The sequence below is a fragment of the Phalacrocorax carbo genome, chromosome 9, assembly GCF_963921805.1.
Source record: "Phalacrocorax carbo chromosome 9, bPhaCar2.1, whole genome shotgun sequence".
Taxonomy (NCBI): Eukaryota; Metazoa; Chordata; class Aves; order Suliformes; family Phalacrocoracidae; genus Phalacrocorax; species Phalacrocorax carbo.
In genome coordinates, this window is record NC_087521.1 from 8,474,853 (window position 1) to 8,493,172 (window position 18,320).

Genomic DNA, 18,320 nt, shown 5'->3' on the forward strand with positions numbered 1-18,320 from the left:
ACAGATTTACAAACTGAACATAATTTGAACAGTAAATATGGATTATCTTCCTCATGTCTGCGAAAAATGGGCTAATTTAAGTTCTGCTAACTGCCGTCTGTATGTAATTTGCACACATCTGTATGTAATTTGTCCATAAAGCGTAACATGTATAAACAACACTTAAAGAGCTGGGAGTTCATACCCATGCATTTAAAAACAAAAAAAATCAGGGTGCAACAAGCATTAAATAAGAGAGTTGAAATGTAAATGAGCCATTCAGATGTTGCTGTAATGGACAGCCTTTTGTTAATGAATGTATTCATTTATAATACTGAGAAGAAAAAGGAATCCAGATTCTTCTTTATTAAAATGAGAATGAATTTCATGGTTCCGATGAATAATTAAGATCAGATAACTCATATGAACAAAAGTATTGCATGGCATCATTGCTGAAATATGTACTTAAAATTACATTCTTCCTAATGGAGGTTTGTGGGGAACATGTTTGGTGACAGCTCCGCTGGCTCGTTTTGAGAGCAGTAGTTGAAAGAGGAGGAGGGTGGTATGCACCTCTAATTCCTAGAGCACCACAGAAAATATAATCAGTTTTATTGTCTGCATCCCTCTGAAGGACTGTCAAGGCTCTTCATATTCTTTCCCCCAGCATGTTTATGTTTCAGTTGCTCCAGATCTCCATTTGAGGACAAGTGGATATGTATTCTGGTCAAGTTTGTCAGGGCCATTCCTTAACCTGGCTTTGTGTTTCTGTTGAGTAACTTTCTGTTGCATATAGCTTTCATATTGTATCCTCTGTTGCTTCTAGCACTTTTTGGTCTTCTGAAATCAATGCAGTCAGTTATTAAAAGAAGTTGTTGTTATGCATTGGAAAATATTTTTATTGTGTTTAAATACTTTGGTTGTTTGTTGCTGTGTTTTTGTTTGCCTAGTGGAAGTGTTGGTTGGTTTCCTTCCTGTGTTTCCTATCTCTCTTCTGTTAAGTTTCTGCCTTTTACCAGCTTTCTGCTCTATTTACTCCATCTGACCAAAGGTGGGTTTTATTGTTGGTTGTTTGTTTGTTTTTGTTTGTTTGGCGTGTTCCCCCGTCCCCTTTTTTGCGTTACCTGAAGATGAGAGTACTGCAGAAAATCGATCCTGGCATGAGAAGATTTCGAAGTGTGGTCTTGAAAGAAGAGAGGTTTCTAGTTTATTGAAACTCTTGCTGTTTTCAGCTGTGAAAGTGGAATAAAATTAATGGCTGGTGTTCTTGCTCAGATTTTGTTAATCCTGCAGTTTGAGGAAAATAAAACTATTGATACTGTCAACTAACTTGGCCTTCAAACATTTTTAGCAAAGACTAACGGGCTGAGATTTTTCATTATTGTCAGGAGAGCTGATAAAGTCAACATGGTCAAATGTATCAAATGATCAAATGTATCAATGCGGTCATATTAGCGGTTTTAATTTTTTTCTCTCTTACATGCTTTTATTCTGCATGTGGGATGTACTATTACTGAAACTCACCCTTTCAAGGTAGGGACCAAAATCACCTGACCAACCCAGCCACAGGTCTGGGCTTTGGCAAAGGTGGTAACAGTGGTTCTTTTGCAGGATCAACGTCATGTTTTTTTGATCCTGGGCCTTCTCTGCATGTGAAAATAGTCTGATAAAAAGTCATAAATTAGTTATTCTATTTCTAAATGTCACTTACATTGAGATATAAGTATTGAAAGTTATCTTTCAGAGAAAGTTTGTCTGTGGGTATTTTATTGATGATGTGGATTGACCGTGTCGCAGATGTAGATACACTCAGCTGGCTCTGTACATGTCTGACTTTGGGCCAAGAAGTTCTATTTGTATCGTTAGCTCAATGTTCTGAGAATTCAACTGTGCTATTCCTAGGGACAGTTCAAATTTGGAAGTTAAAGTCCAAACTAATAAACCTTCCCGGACTTGTACTGATTTCAAGGAGATCAACACCGATCACACTGTGCATGATTCTTGATATTGGTTGGCTGGTTTGGCATGGGCAGAGATATCATGGTGACTTTTCTTGGAGCCTGCTGTGAAGTTTTAAAAAATAATTAAAAGAAAAAAGAGTTCTGTTGAACTTGAATGTATCTGCGCGGCTCTCCTGTACTCCTGGTTATGGGAACTTAGTAGTTAGGGCCAACATGACTGCTTCGGCTCAGGTTAGGTCCTATGCTGCATCTCTATGCCCTCTTAGAACTGACAGTAACACAAAGGCAATGGAATGCAAGAATCAGCTGGGATTCAACAGAGGATGTGAGGTGTCCAGCTGGATAGCCAGCTAAAAAACTTACGTTATCCCACTATATTTTTCTACTGTCTCCCTTTTTTTCCCCTTCCATAGCTGAGTATCCTTTATTGAAGAAGCATTGTGGATTGTACTTTAATTTTCACAGATAATAATTGTATAGGAAGAAGATAGATGTATAAAGTGGTTTTGAGACAGTGTGGAGTTACTTGCTGCTTCCTTTGTGCCTCTTCAGACATGAGCTGCAGTTGATTTTTTTTTTTTTTTAAATTTATCATTGCTTTATGTGTTTTTCTCCTTCTCTGTGATTTGTAGATTGGTCTCCAAGCTTCAGAGGATGAATTTTCCTCTGATTGATTCAGGGAACAGTTAATCAAGCATCTGTTTAAATAGCAAACTGAAGAATAAAATCTATATGCTTTATCAGCTTAGGAGTAAAAAGAGCCTGTGTGCTTCTTAGGGAGAACTGTACAATTTTCCTTGTTAACCTCCTCACTACTTTGTTTAAAGGAACTTACCTTTCTCAGTACTAAATTATTTAAGCTGGGAATCTGGCTCCCCAGTTTGTTCTCAGTACTTTCATACTCTTCCGGTAGAACAAGGCTGACTGCAGCTTGTCTTTCTTAAAAGGCTTTATGGACTGACATACAGCAATGTGTAAAGAAAGCAAAAGGTAATGAGTTGTGTGTGTGGTGTTTTTTTTTTATTTTTAAAATTTTTATTTTAAAACATGTTACTTCTTCGATTATAACAATTACTGATCGGTTATACTGAAGCTTCTAGGAGGTCTTCTAACATATGTGAAGCTGGTGGGCCATTAAAAGATACCATTTCTTGCATGTGCTTTCTAGTTATGGGAGTTAAGTATTGATGGAAATGTTAAAGCTGTAAACAAACTCACAGCCTTTTTAATTGCTTCATCCTAGTTTTCTGTTTCTTTAGTTGTTACAGATGCTTTCAGAGTACATGAGATTTTGTTTTTTGATATAAAAATCAAGTGAAAAGCATTCATTGCACCTTCTTCCAGAAAATAGCTGTATTTAACATATGTCTTTTTTGATTTCTCATCATCAAATGATCATCTTTCTGGTCACTGTCCTTTAATACTTTAGGTCAAAACTTACTTAATCTCTGCTTTTTAGAAAGTTCACTACAGACTGTGGTAAAGGTTATAACCTATGGTAGGGTTATTTTAGTTCTGTAGTACAGGGTCCACTTTTCAAATGTCAATTTTTTGCTTAATGTTATCCTTTGGCAAAATACTTAGCTTATATTTTTATTTTGCAGTGTCCTATAGACATTTAGAGTTTGCAAGTTTTTGCAGATCAGCTTGAGTTTGTTAGGCTGTTAGTAAACAGGGACTGAAATGTGGGTGCCCCTGCCGCTTAAACTAGTAATGTTGTAGGATGTGCAAGAGGTGAAGAACCAAGATGATGAATGCAATTATTAAGTATGATGCATTTATATATTGTTAGAAATTATAACATTCTCAGTAGTTAGGAATTAAGTTTTCTTGCACTTAATGTTTTTTTTTTTCTTTCCTCTTTCTTGCAGTAAATATAGCCCTTGCCCTAGCAGCAAATGATTCGGTAGGTGAACATCTAATTATTAGCCTTAATGTGAAACAACTGTGTGAGTCATAAATAAGATGGTTACTGCTGGGGGCAGTCACATATATTAAATCTAAGTATTTACTCTGACAGTTAATTTCTCTATTTGTTTTTCATGGACTTCTGAGTTTGTATTAATTTGTTTTTATTTTATCAGTACTGTGAATGACTTAGTAGCTCTCATCCTTCATCTGGGTTTGGCTGTGTCCTTTCCCTTCTGTGTGTCTGGGTTCAGCTGCAATTCTGAAAGAATATTTAGATATAGTTGAGGATGTTTGTGCAGGTTGGAGACACGTAATAAATAATTAAATTCTATCACTTCAGAGCACTGACTTGGAAAAAATACAGGTAAGTGCTGGATGGTGTCCAAAACGTTTTTTTAAATAGCTCTAAAGATTTACTTTTTCCAGCGAAATTAATGTGTAAATATCATTGCCCAGTTTGGTATCACTCAGACTATTGCCTGCACTATAAATAGACAATTGGAACCATTCAAGTGTAAAAACAACGGGTCTTCCTTATGTCCACCTGCTGCTGTAAATGGGGAATAGTTCCATTGGCACGTTTGTTGCCACAGAGGTAAACTCAGAAGCAAGCTTCGCTTCCTATGTAAGGGTGTATAATGCAGGGTTTTTTACTCATAAAGCATTAATTAAAACCAAAGTATCCTCAAGTACTTGAATCTGGTAAATGTAGCATCTTTTTCTTGTTGTAAAAGATGAGTAAAAGAAAACAACAGGTAGGAGGAGTGAGGTTTACATGCAATCTGCACACTTCCTGTAGGAATTCAGTAAAAGATTAAAAAAATTTCCATAAACTCATACTTGATGAGACAAGAGTGTTTAAAGCTGTTATATGAAATATGTACTGTTTGTAATGGCATCTGATCTTGGTATTTCACAGTTTTTAATTCCATGTTTTAAATAGGCTGCTGGAATAATTTGATTTCAGAGAAAAATCTGTCATCTTGAAAAGCAAAGCTGCTTGAATGGTTCTTTCTAATTAACTTTAAAACATGGCATTTGATGTAATACTTCTACAAAACGAATGTGATCCTGCAATGTGATCTGTGTTGTGTTATGGTCATTGAGTAGCTCCATGGAAACCGTATCAACTAATTGCACATAACTTTCTGTACCAGCTTAAATGTTTTTAGGATTGTGCCAAACACTTTTCAAACATGCAGTTTTGTGCATGGTTTATATTTAGATAAATTGTCTTTTAGTAATTCTGACCCACACAAGTTGTGGGGTTATACCCTTTTGTTAGGAGTTTAACAGCTGGCTTTAGACATAATGATGTGATACACCACTTCAGTAGCCCATTAAAACACTTGTAAAGCACACAAATAAGACCATAGTCTAGCGTGATTGAAGAGGTTGTTGCCAGAGTTATTTGGAAAATCAGGGGCTGAGAAATAATTTTACATGAAATTGAGCCAAGAAAGTTAAGTAAACATGGAATGTGCTAGCCCTTTCTGACGTTAAGATTATGTGGTAGTGTAAAATTGGAGGCCTGCCTCTGGTGGATGTTAATCAGTGAAGAGCAGCTGAAATTGATGAAGTAGCTGTGACTTGCATGAACTGATGGTCACAATTTAACAAGCTGCTGCCATTGTAAAATTGTGCATTAATGTAGTTACAGGTTAGAGAATATGAATTTAAGGTAGATAGAGTTGAGTTTCTTCAATCTTGTTTGTTTGTGCATTAGTATCTTTTTCTAATTTAAGATAATGATGGCATACATCATGTTTATGTCTAACCTTTGGGGTGAATTTTCTGGTGTGTTCACCTGTGTATTCCCACTGATTTCAGTTTACTAGTGTTGTGAACTAGTTTAGGGTTATGAAATAAGTATCTCTGGGACCTTGATCCAGGCTGGGGTTGTCCAGTGCTCTGAATTGCAGGGATCATTGCAATGTTCAGTTTTGCTACAGTGAAATAAATAAGGAGGTTGTTTTCCAGAGTCCATTGGTGCTTCCTGCTAAAGTTTATAGTGAATTTCTTTGACCTCAGATATGCAGCAACGGACCTCTTCATTTTGCTTCTAATAACTACTGACTGTGCATTGCCTTCCCATGGTTTCCCTTCCCTTCATTGCTATCGTACGTTCAGCTCTTTCTGAGGCAGCAGTAATGATTCTGTTAGATCAGAGCTTCAGCAGCCTCCTAAGAACTGTAATAAAGTTGCATGTCTCTTATAAGCAAAATACAGCTTTATAGAAACTGATGCTTGAACTTGATGTACTGTTTAAAGAAGGAAAGAAAGGACTTGTGGAGAAAGATAGGTCACCATGACAATAAAGGTCTCTGCTTCCTTCATTAGATACAGTCTGTTTCTGTTACAAGTTCAATGTTTTATAACTAGATTTTCAAAGCAAGTAGTATGCTGGAGCTAAATGACTTTAAAAATAATGTTGTCTTCTGATCTTTCAAGTGTTCTTTTTCAAAGATTATACAGGTCAGACTATTGAGAACAACTGTTTTCTGCTGAGGGAGATCTGTGGAAGATGCTTTTGGAGGAGATTGGTTTAGAGTAGATTCTTGCTGCTTTCGGTAACAATTGTGACATATTTTTGTTTGATAATGTCATAAGCTGGAAGATGATTAACAGTCAAAGCATAAAGGTATTTTTTGTCCTCAATAAAAAAAAACATCTTTCCATCTTCTCTTAAAGGTCTACTTTCTATAGTTAAATAACAAAAACCAAAACACTGTTGTTTCTATAGCTAGATAATTTTTCAGTTTAATGTGGAAGCTTTTTCAGTTATTATAGTGATGGTCTGAAGTATTAAGGCATTGACAGAGCCTTGGACATTGTCATGGGCACACAGTGTTGTTGGCAGAGCTGGGATTAGAATTCAGGAGTTCGTCTTGCATGCTGGTGCTCAGTCTGTTAGGCATATTTTTACCTCATGGTTACAGAGTAAATAATACAAGACAGGATTTAATTTAGATGCCTAGATACCACCACAAAGTAGGTTTTGGGGGAGTTTTGTTTTGTTTTGGTTTTTGATGCAAAGCCAGGGAAACAAACAGGGCAGCCTCTTATCCCTTTCTGGAATATTAGGCTTTTGGTACCCCGGGTTACCTGTTGGAGATGGATTAGTTAAGAATTGTATAAACTCTTGTGCCTGTACCAAAACCTATAAATCTATACCGTGTTCTTTTTGTGTTAAGAAATAACTTAAAGTTTTATCCTTCTGTCCTGTTTTTGATTGCTTACTTAATTTGACAGCTGGTTCTTTTCGTTCTTTTGATGTACCAGCAGTCAGTTGTGCTCCCCTAGGAGCACTTGGGAAGAACTTTTGGGTTTTGTGCCAGGACGATTCATATTCAGACTAGAATGACTATTTATGAAAGCTGCCTGGTCAGAGACGATTTATTATAGTAGAAACAAGTTGAATTAATAGATGGCAGCAATAATAGGATAGAGATTGCTTGTTTATGAACAGAGTATTTTAGTGAGCAAACACCAGCTGTGCATGACTAAGGATGGCACAAATCCAGTTGGGAGGCTGCATGCTTGTGCTGTCACTGTGAGGCAAGATCCCCAGTCAGATTTCCTCTGACTCTCCTTTTCTTTCCAGAAAGATTTACATTTTTCACTATAGGATGAAATGGTTTTTGTGTTGTGAAGGACAGAGGAGCAAGAAGTAAAACCATATGGAACAAATTAGCATGTAAGCATAAGCAAGTGGCTTCTGCCTGCCGTAGTGGGGGCAGTGATTAAAGGCATCGGTTTTAACTATTCTAGCATAACTCTGTGTCAGGGGATTGCAGGGTCAAGCAGACCAGGACCAAAATTTGAACTACATCAAGGGCGATTTTTATCTTAGGGAGTGGCCTTTGTTTTCCCAAGCAAACCCAGTGGTTGCTGAGCAACGTAATATTTTAAGTACCAGACCATTAATGTTTCTGTACGGAGGGGGGCTGGGGGTGGGGGAGCAGAGCACTTTGCCACCCTTGTGCTGTGTGTAACCTCTAGAAGGCCAAACATTGTCTTGTAATGTAAGTAAAGCTGGGGAAAGGTGACGATTAGCTAAATGAAAAACACTTATTCGAACAATATCACAGTCAAAATGTCACAATGCAGATTTTTTTAAAGAAAACTTCTGTGGATATCTGCCTATTATATGCGTACATGAGTACGCATGTACATGAGTAAGAGGTTTCTCAAGTATATAGTAAGTTGTAGCATATAAATTACACAGCTATGAGCAGAGTCTTCAGGTGAATTCACTATTGTGATAATAAAATTAGTTTTAATTATTTCAAAATGTGCATTTAATCAAACAGACACTAATTTTAAAACTACTCAAAATCCACCCAGCCTATTTTCTTTACATTCCAGCATTTTTTCAAATATTTGGCTCCTGTAATTAAACTATCTGTCTACAGGATAATATTTGACTGCTGCATTAATAGATGACTGCACAATGTATATACATTTCTTTCTGGTAAGGAGAAAATTCCATGTGGGGGTACAAACAAATCTAGAATAATTTAGACAATGATGAACTCCCTTACTGAATAATTATAGTGTGAAGGCAAGTTTTGACCTCTTTTGTCCTCCTCCTTTGCAGCTTTCCTAATTATCAGGGTTTCATTTATAAGCATCTTTACCTTTGTTGCTTAGAGAATCAGAAGGTGTTCATGCTTGTTTCTTAATGCTCAAAAGTGTCAATAAAGCTGGAGGTGCCAGTTAGAGTTGATTGGGGTTATCCTACAATGACAGTTCAGCTTCTAGATCAGCTGAGAAAATGAGAGGATTAAGCTTTTAAAACCTTACTGTATTTCGAGTAAAAAATGAGTGAAATTAAAAATTTTCAAACATAGGCCACTTAAAATGTTTTATTTTAATCAAATGACTATATGCTTAATTTGAGGAAAATAACAATTTTTAGTTGTTGTTTTTCCTGAAGTACTATATGTAGAGTTAATTACCTGCATCCTGAGTCTTCAAATCATTGGAAGCCTAGTGCAGATGTCAGAGTGATGCGAAAGGTGGATCATGTTTATAATAATTTGGGATGCTGGGAAGGCCATGAGGCATCGTGTAGAGATGTAGTAATGTGTGGGATTCTGTTCTGGATTTGGGGGATTTATTTTCAAAACAGTGCTGTATTGAAGTTTGTGGGTTTTTTTTTCCCCTGTAGGATACATAATGTGAAAAAAGGCCAAACAAGGTTGAATTACTGGTATCTGATTATTTAGAAATTTGACTAGGCACTACCATAGACTGTTGTGGAAAGCAGTGCCAGAGAAGTTCTGTAGCTGACAGAAAATAAGATGATCTTCATATGAAGGAAAAAGGGCTTTTATACCAGTAGAAGAGTGAATGTTTAAAACAATTCTGCATTTCTAGGATAGAGTGAGAAAACTGCAGTGGTACCATTTGGCTTTAATCCAATTTATAGCTGGGTGCATAAATAGCGTGCATCTGAAAGAGAGAATTAGGGATTAAGAGATGGCTATTCAGTGTGTCAGTATGTCAAATGAGGAATCCAGAGCCTATCCTGATTTTAAGTTCCCTTTTGTCCTGTATGTTGCTGCTTGCAGTTTGGGATTAGCTCTAAGTCTATAATGACATTAAAAGGGTAAATTGAGAGTCCTGGTGGTGGTTTAAGAGCACCAGCTTTAAAAATAACTGGCACCCTCACTTAGTAAAGCTGGAATTTCTGTCTTTGGAAAGGGCTGCAGCTGCTGAATATTGGGAGCACTTCTAATGCAGGGAATCCTTCACTGTATAGAAAAATGACAGCTCATTAACCTGTGCACCATCCCTCCCAGACTGAACACCAGGGAATTCTGGTGGTCTGAAGAGTTTACTTCAAAGTAAAACATCATCCAGTAATGTCCAGTGGGGATACATATGCCCCACCAAGCGTGGAAAAAAGTCTCAGAAAAGATGACCAAAAATGAAAATAATGCTGTCAAAGAGTCTGGATGTTTAGCAGTAATGCAGGCTATGTTGATAAACAGCTATTTATAGCAGCTTTTTGTGAGCTGATTTTTTTTCCTTCTTTGTTGGCATGAAGTCTTTTGTCAGGCTTGTTCCTCAGTAAAGCATTTGGCAGCTTGGAAGAAATCCATGAATATCACCAGATTCTCCACTGAACACAGAACTGTGTGGAGGGGTTCTCTGTGATATATGAATGGAACTGGTTACCTTTGGTTGAAAAATCTGTTACTGGAAAATGTAATTGATTTCACAGTTAACATTACCTGAAAGACAGAAAACGGGAAGCTGCGTAAAGAAAGTGTATCAGAGACACTAAACAACTCTTTAAGTGTCTGCTAAAATAGTTAAAGTGAGGAAAGATATGGATCATTTTGTCATTAGCGTGGACCTATGTAATCTCTACAAGGACCATGTATAGTAAAACTCACCTGCCGAAGAGAACAAACATAATAGCAATTGAATAATTTTGCATCTGCATAAGGAAAAGCCAAGGAGGCAAAATTTACTGTTTTTTTACAAGACCTCTATCTGCCAGTGTATAGAGGGACTGTGTCTAATATGACCTTCAATGACTTTATTTTAATTTCTCCCCCCAAAGGATTTATTACAGCTAAGTTCAGAGCTTGAAAATGATTAATTCAGAATGCAACTATCTCGCAAATCTCTATCGCTTGCAAGGCAGCGCCCAAGTTCAAAGGCTAAACTGAACTTTAATTACATTGAGTACCTCTCCAGAGAAACTAAAGGAAAGGCTGTTTTTAGTGAGGTTATCTATCCCTGTAACTTGTACTCTGCACAAAATAAAGCTGTAGGATTCTCATCTTTCAGGTATACATGCAAGAATATCTTCTTGATCTATTGATGTGACATTTGGTTTTCTTGTAACCACAGAATCTATGCCTGGTGAGTGTGAAAACTTGTTTTCATTTGTTAGGATAGGTGAGAGAATTTTCTAAATTGGAATAGAAACTTTACTGTATTTGTACTGGGGTAAGAGATGCAGTGATTATATAGATATACCTTATGCTCAATATTTTGTCAGAAATCTTTAGACAGGTCTAATTGAGCAAATTCATATCTTCTTGAGAAGATTAATGATAGTGAAGTAAATAGGATGCTGTAGCCAATGATGTAAAAGCAGAGGATAAAGAGGAGTTATAGTTCTTCCCTATAGTCCTTTATCCTGTAAATTTTTTGTGGTCTTGAGCTTACCGATGATCAGATGAGACTGACAGCTGGCACCAGTGCTGCAGAAAGTGCAAATCCTAGCAGTAGTTAGCCTATGCTACAGTACATCTAACTAGAGAGGGAAGAAACCTTGAAAGCATTGATGAGAAGGTAAATATGAACGTCTGTGAGTGTTTAAGTATACTTTTTGCTGAATAGACCAAGAGAGTACTTCTGTATTTTCATGTGCTGGCAATATATTTATTTCTAATTTTGTGTTCTCTTTGCCTGATGGAATATTGATAAGGATCTTACTGAAGAGGTCAATACTTCTGCATGTGTTATGTTAGTATATTTTCTCAAAGTGGCTTGCCATATGTCCAGTAACATGGAAGTACGTGGTTAAATTGGACGGGGATGGTTACATTGTCAGTTATATCTTCAGAGTTTAAGCTGTTCAGAACTTGCATTTAGGCGACAAAAAAACCCCCCAGGTGTTTAGAAGGTATTTTCCAAGTGTAGCAAACTTGAAGATTGATTCAAACTTTCTTCCACATCTGGGCAGGTGGGAGGAAAAGGACAAATGTGAACTTGAGAACAGCTGTTTTGAGCTTGGTTATTGCTATGCCAGCTGGTGAGACAGAACGCTGTTTGTTAATAGCACAGGATAGAAATATTTTCATTGGGAGAAAATGCAGTCATAAGGAGATGGGGGAGTTGTATTACCTGAATCCTTTTCCTGCAGAGTGCCGAGGGTGACTGTAGCAGTGGTATGTGTTGTGCTCTGAAAACACTTAGAAGCAGGGTGACTTTGACATGCTTGGGTGTGCTTTGACTGCTACATTTCTGTCTGCATAAACCTAAATATTACTTAAGAAAAAAAAGAGATTCAGTATTGGTATGAAACATATATGCATATGAAAATAAATGTCAGAGGATGTTAGAGGAATCCTGGAGTTTGTTTTTTTTCTTTTGTTTTCTTGGCCCTGCTTGAGATCCCCTGTAATATGTTCCTTCTGCCCAGATGTTCTTTTTTGCCTTGTCTGATGTTATGCATGTGTTTTAGGATTTGTTTTGATACAGCAGTACTTTTAAAGATGTGCTGATTTATATGAGGTGTGGGTTATATGGGTGAAACCACAATTTATTAAAAATTAATTTTTTTAAATTGTAACTCATGCATCTGGATTAAACTTCACTCAGTATGAGAAGTATCTGGTGTTGGTAACTCTGATTCACAGTTTCATGTGGCAGCACCCAATGTGTATTGTGTATTCAAATTATTTCGTCTCTTGAGGATTAAAAAAATTGTAAATGCTGGAAAAGATTATCTGGACTGTGCTGTGCCTGTCTTAAAAGAACCCTTGGCAGCTGCCATAATATTTTTCCAAGACAATTAAACCTTGAGTAAAGGGTTATTATTGGTATTATAGGGTTGCTTACATACTGCAAGTGCAGGGGTAGCTGGGGGAAAAAAAGCTCAAAACATTAGCTTATTGGGCCAAAGCTTTCTGTGTAAGCTGCTACTTTTAGGCAGTGTGAACTCTTTACTTAACATGTTGAATTGCTTGCTGAAGGAAAAAACCCTACCTTAGGCTATCTTTAGTGAGGTTCTGCCAGTGATTTAAAGATTTTTCCGAAAGACCTTTTTCCTATAATCGTGTAGAAAGCACAATGCCTACAAGAACACTTGCGCTGTCATTAACAAGAGTTGTAGAAATTAGAGAATCTGTTGCTTATTTTTCTGTCTGAAGACAACCATTGTATTGAACCATATCCATGAACAAAAGCAGTGCATCTCAAAAGCAGGCATCTTTCATACTTTTGAGGAAGGGTGTATATTTTTTTTAGCAACTGTCAATTTATTGTATTAGTTTGAAACAAAGACCAGCTTTGTAATTTGGAATACTAGCTGAATTTGCAAAGTCGTCCTAGATGAGGGAGGGATATTATTCTCCAGTATGTGTATTTATTCTTCATTTCAGGAAATTTGGTACACTTGTAGATACACTCCTACTGGCTCCTAGGAATAAGTGGCCTGTGGGGGTGAAGATCTGACTATGCCCAGGACATTGTGAAGTCAATCTAATGAATTTTGATCATCCTAAATCTTCAGTCCCTTTAGGCTAAAAACAAAGCTGTGGTGAGTTGTAAGATCATTGTAGTTCGCCAGTCATGATAGTTAGATAGTCATGATCCTTGTTGGGGGGGAACCCTCAAAAAGTTGAGGGAAAGGATGTCAGTCAGGTTTAAAACACTGTGTAGGTTTTTCTGCAAATATTTACTTTCAGTTGAGAAGTAATTAGGTGGCACAGCCTTTAGATGATGTTTTGATGGGTTCCATTAGCTGCTGACACAGATAAAGGGACTGAGTCATAAATCTTTCTAATCTGTTAAAATATGCATTTTGTACAAGAACAAAGAAGCTCTAATACTGTTCTTGATGTCTTTGAAATCTAAAGTAAAAATGGGTCTTTTCAATCTTTTTGAAATTGCAGCTCTCATACAGTAGGCAAGAAGTAGAATAAATTGTCAGAGTAACTCCTGAACTTTTCTGTAATACCTTTCACAAGATGTTATAATGAAAGCAGTATTAAAATATCTAAATGAAATAATCCATGTAATTACATATGCTTTGGCTCTGATTAATAAAGAAGTATATTGAATTATATTGAACCCACATTTGGTTGATTTTTGTAGTAAAAACTTAATATTCAAAATACCTAGTTTTACTTCCTGAGTGGTAAAATTTAAGAAGCATTTGGCTTATATTAGGTACATTTGAATTTTAAATTAACTTCAAATTACTCAGCTGTTAAGGGTGTCTTCAGGGTTCACTACCAACAACTTGGAAAAGAGAAGAAAGCAAGCAAGCACCCCACACAGAAGAAGAAACCCCCAAATCCAAATTATTATGTATGTTATAGTAAAAAGGGTCAGTCTTGCTTCTGAGGTGTCCAGGCATCTATGATTTCCTTTATCTTAATTGAATTTCAGATTTATTTAGAAGTAATGGTCTAAATACCCAGGCTTTTAATCCATGTGCATTTAAACAAAACAAAACCAAAACAAAAAAAGACCCCAAACACACAAAAAAACCCAAACCAACAAACAAACTGATTGTGTTTCCAGAGAATATGCTTAATGTTTAGAAATCCTTTTCAAGGGTCGAGGTGCTGTATACTTGCATTAAAAGCCTTGTTATACTCTTCTAACCAGAAACTTAAATAGTTATCACTGAGCCTTCCTCTCCACCTTTCCCGTCAAAACTGTGGTAACAAAATGGCTTAATGTATGATACCAAATTATGAAAGCTTCATCCAAAAAGTGAAGCACGCATCTGATTCATCATTGTTGGAAAAGCTCCCATTGCTGCCTTAGCCTTTCAAGCAAGCCCTTAAACACACTTGCTTGCAATTTTGCAAAATGTTGAATACAGTTACCTTTTTATATTAGAGAAATTTGACGTTCAGCACTTTAAAGGGCTTGCTCTTTACTACTTAATTTGCAGAACTTGGTAATTGGTAGTGTGTCTTGCCATCTGTAGGAGAAATAGTTTTAATTTCCACAAAATCTGTATGTATATCTATAAAAAGCATATAGAAATGAATCTTGTAAGTCTAGACAACATAGTTGAAATAATTTTTGTTTAAAGTTTATTGCCTAATGTACCATATGTAGTTGAATAAATCAACTTTTTAGCATTCTTTTGTGTAAATGCATTTGATTAAAATGTTATGCCTGCTTAATTGGCTTCAGAGACATGCATTTCAGTATTTTCAAGACATCTGCAAAAGTTTACTCTGGCCACTTAAATGGAAGATAAGAATGTTTCTTTTCTTGTTTTTCACATTCCTTGTAGTCACTAGTATAATTCAAATTGTATTAATTCAAATGTATTTACAAACATTGCTTGTTTTTTTAATAAATTTGATACCTTTTAAAAAAAGTTAAAATGTTATTTCTGCATAAATTTGCATGAAGTAAAGAGAATGTTGCTTATGTTTGTCAATACAAAGCCTGGGGTTGACGTTGTAAGTAAGAAAATGTGCAAGTGAGGATTCTATGTATTGAGACTCTAGATTTTGTGAAGATGTCTGGCTCAATGTGTAGAGATGTCATATTTTATGCTTCTATAGCAATTTGGAGAGAAAGGAAACAGTGATAGCTTATGTCTAAAATCAAGATCACATTTTTGTTTCTATGGGTAGTTTTGAAATTTTGCTCAATTAGTAATTGAGAAAGGAAGACAGACATTTTGACAAATACTTTTTTGTTTTGTTCCTTATACAGACAAAAGAAGTTGGCTTACTTGATGCAGACATATATGGACCTTCAATTCCAAAGATGATGAACTTAAAAGGAAACCCAGAATTAACACCAAGTAAGTGGAAGTGATTTTTCTTGCTGTTGTCTTTGTACAGGCATGATCATGGACCACTCATTTGTGCTTCCTTGGTGTGGCACAGAGGAGATGCAAACAGAAGGTGAAGACAGTGGTTGTTTTTTATTTTTAGTAATGAGGTTGCTTTCAAAGCTAGCTTTTATAACTAGGAGTATATTCAGGGTTGTCTTTTTTTGTGTTGGTAGCTACGGTAGCTAGGAAAGGAAGGTTATTGTCAGTAGTTTTAAACTTGCTGTACAGGATCCCACTCCAAATTAAAAAGCAAAACCCACTAGTCCAGGAAAGAAAAAAATCTAGGAAATAAGTATCATTTCAATAGCTTGTATAGAATGTGATTGAAATGACTGTGTTTGATCTTTCTTCAGCCACACATGCCAGGCCACTTGATCTTTATTTGCAGTTGCGTGTTTAGAAATGCAGTGGTGGTGACCTCATTAACACCAAGGTAAAGACAGTAGACAAAACTCCTAATTCTCCTTCTCCTAGGAAGGATTCTGGTCTGGGGAAAAGTAGATTTAGGTTGGAGAGTCTGGAGAGAAATAAGGAAGACCTAAAGTAGAAAGGTTGCATCAAGTCTGTTTATCTTTCAGAAATTTAACTTCCACCCAGGCTAACCAAGGATGAAACTGAAGAATGGCTTTACTCTGATACCCTGCTCATGTGATGCTTGAGTGTAAAGCAGCGTGCTTTTTTTTGGGGGTGGTAGGGACACTGAGGTGATAGGATTTGTTTAATGCTTTGTTTTGCACCTTCTGTAATAAAGTGCATGTAACTACAAAAATTAAAGGCATGTAACCACTGACAAAAACAATCCCACACTATAATACCTGGCCTACATGTTAAAAAGTACTAGGATCCTGCTGAAGAAAGTACAAACTAGCAATACTTGCTGACAGGGAGGGATCAAGGACGTGTACCAGTTAAAATAGGACATAAAAGAGCTTCAGTAAAATGATCAACTGTAAATACCCATTAGTGTTTGTGGGCAGTAATTGCTAGGTAAAAGGGAAGTTAAATATTCCTTCCACTTCCTTTCATGCCATGATGTTTGTTTATTTATCATAGAATAGTTTGGGTTGGAAGGTACCTTTAAAGGTCATCTAGTCCAACCCCCCTGCAGTGAGCAGGGACATCTTCAGCTAGATCGGGTTGCTCAGAGCCCTGTCCAACCTGATTTTGAATATTTCCAGGGACGGGGCATCAACCACCTCTCTGGGCAACCTGTGCCAGTCTTTTACCACCCTCATAGTAAAAAAAAAAAAGTTTTCCTTATATCTAGTCTGAATCTACCCTCTCTTAGCTTAAAACCATTACCCCTTGCCCTATCGCAACAGGCCCTGCTAAGAAGTCTTTCTCCATCTTTCTTATAAGCCCTCTTTAAGTACTGAAAGGCTGTGATAAGGTCTCCCTGGAGCTTTCTCTTCTCACGCTGAATAACTCCATCTCTCTCAGCCTGTCCTCATAAGAGAGGTGTTCCATCCCTCTACATCTACTCTGCTGTTGTTGTAGAAAGTCTGTTTGTAACTGATCTTAATTTGTGCGTGTGTACGGGTGTTGTGATGGTTCTTCTATACTTACTTGGCATAAAGCGTGCAGAATGAAACAGTGCCGGTATCTTTAAAGGGTGGTTACTGAACTTGCAGCGTTAGCCTCTGAAAAATAAGTGGCAAACATAGGATTTCTTATATAATTGAAATTCTGGCTCCTTATGCTTATACCCTGTAGTCTGGATAAAGAAGTAGTAATGTATTTACATATATGGTTGTACTGTATGTGATTATACAGGCAACTATCAAATTGAGTACCTCCTACATTTAAGTACCTGGCTTATAAATGCTGAGTTTATTTAGATTAAATTCTAAGAGAGAAGGGGAGTACTTGGTTTTATTTGGGTTTCTCTTTCATTTTTTGAACTCAAAGGCTAATTCTGTTGTGTAATGAATAAATAACTGAGCTCTCTTGTGTCATCGTAGAGTTTGACTTCCTGATACAAATTGAAGTATTCTTGCATTCGCTTGTACACTATTGAAGGTATATGTCATACAGGCTGTGTTTTCCCATGACAGATTTTTTATTATGAATTTTGCATTTGAAGTGCATTATGCAATATTAACACAAAAGCAACTATGTAGTGGTATTCTTGCTCTCTCTCTTTTCCTTTTTATGTGATGTTGACTTTTTCCTTTCCAAAGGAGATCGGGTGAAAATTTGATTATCTTTTTTCTTCCTCCTGCCCCCCCCCCCCCCCCACTGCCTGAGAAATAAATGATAAATTTTGCTATGTATTTTATCAATCCATACCAAATTTAAATCCATGTTGCAAGCCACAAATAAGAAACAAGTTGACCAGTCTCTGTCATACGGTCATACAAGTTAACTTGCTAGGAATGCAAGAACTTAAAAAGTATATTCAGCCAGGTATTAGGGCAGCTCAATTTTGTTTGTATAAAAATTTCAGTGACTATAGATATTTTGGGTATACAGCTGAGAATTCACTATAAGCTTTTGTTTTAACAAGTTTCGGGTGTTTAAAAATAAGGAATACAATGTAATAGAAAGAAATAGGAGGATTTCCCTGAGTTGAAATTGCTGCTGGTGACTTGTAAACACTAACATTTTGATCACTTTCTTTCTACCTCTGTGTGGAAAGAACAGGCAAATATTATCAGGATTTAAGAACACACCTTATTTTTTAACTGACAGAAAATGAATTTGTGTATTTCAAAAGCTTGACACATTACACAAGTCTGCTGAGAAACTTGTAATTCAGCATGAAGGATAACAGGATAGAATTTGTATTTCAGGAGTTCTGTTCACTTCTGTGCATTTTTAACTCTTCAGTTGATGAAGCTGTAGAGTAACAACAAAGTGCTGACAAAGTGGCTGGCATTAAGGTGATTTCATGGTGAATATAGGAA

The 18,320-nt window shown here is 36.5% G+C and overlaps 1 protein-coding gene across 9 annotated transcripts in view; it reads left to right on the forward strand.

Moving 5' to 3' along the window:
* The window catches only part of NUBPL (NUBP iron-sulfur cluster assembly factor, mitochondrial), an 87,923-nt gene that overhangs the window by 2,326 nt on the left and 67,277 nt on the right, over nt 1-18,320 (forward strand). For 4 of the 9 annotated variants that reach the window (XM_064460217.1, XM_064460219.1, XM_064460218.1 and 1 more), the window contains exons 3-4: nt 3,812-3,846; nt 15,291-15,381. In XM_064460217.1, the coding sequence (XP_064316287.1) occupies nt 3,812-3,846; nt 15,291-15,381 (126 nt within the window). Of the gene's footprint in view, nt 1-3,811; nt 3,847-15,290; nt 15,382-15,841; nt 15,847-18,320 lie in introns of those variants that run through there. The other 5 variants (XM_064460222.1, XM_064460226.1, XM_064460227.1 and 2 more) reach the window with 4 other exon arrangements.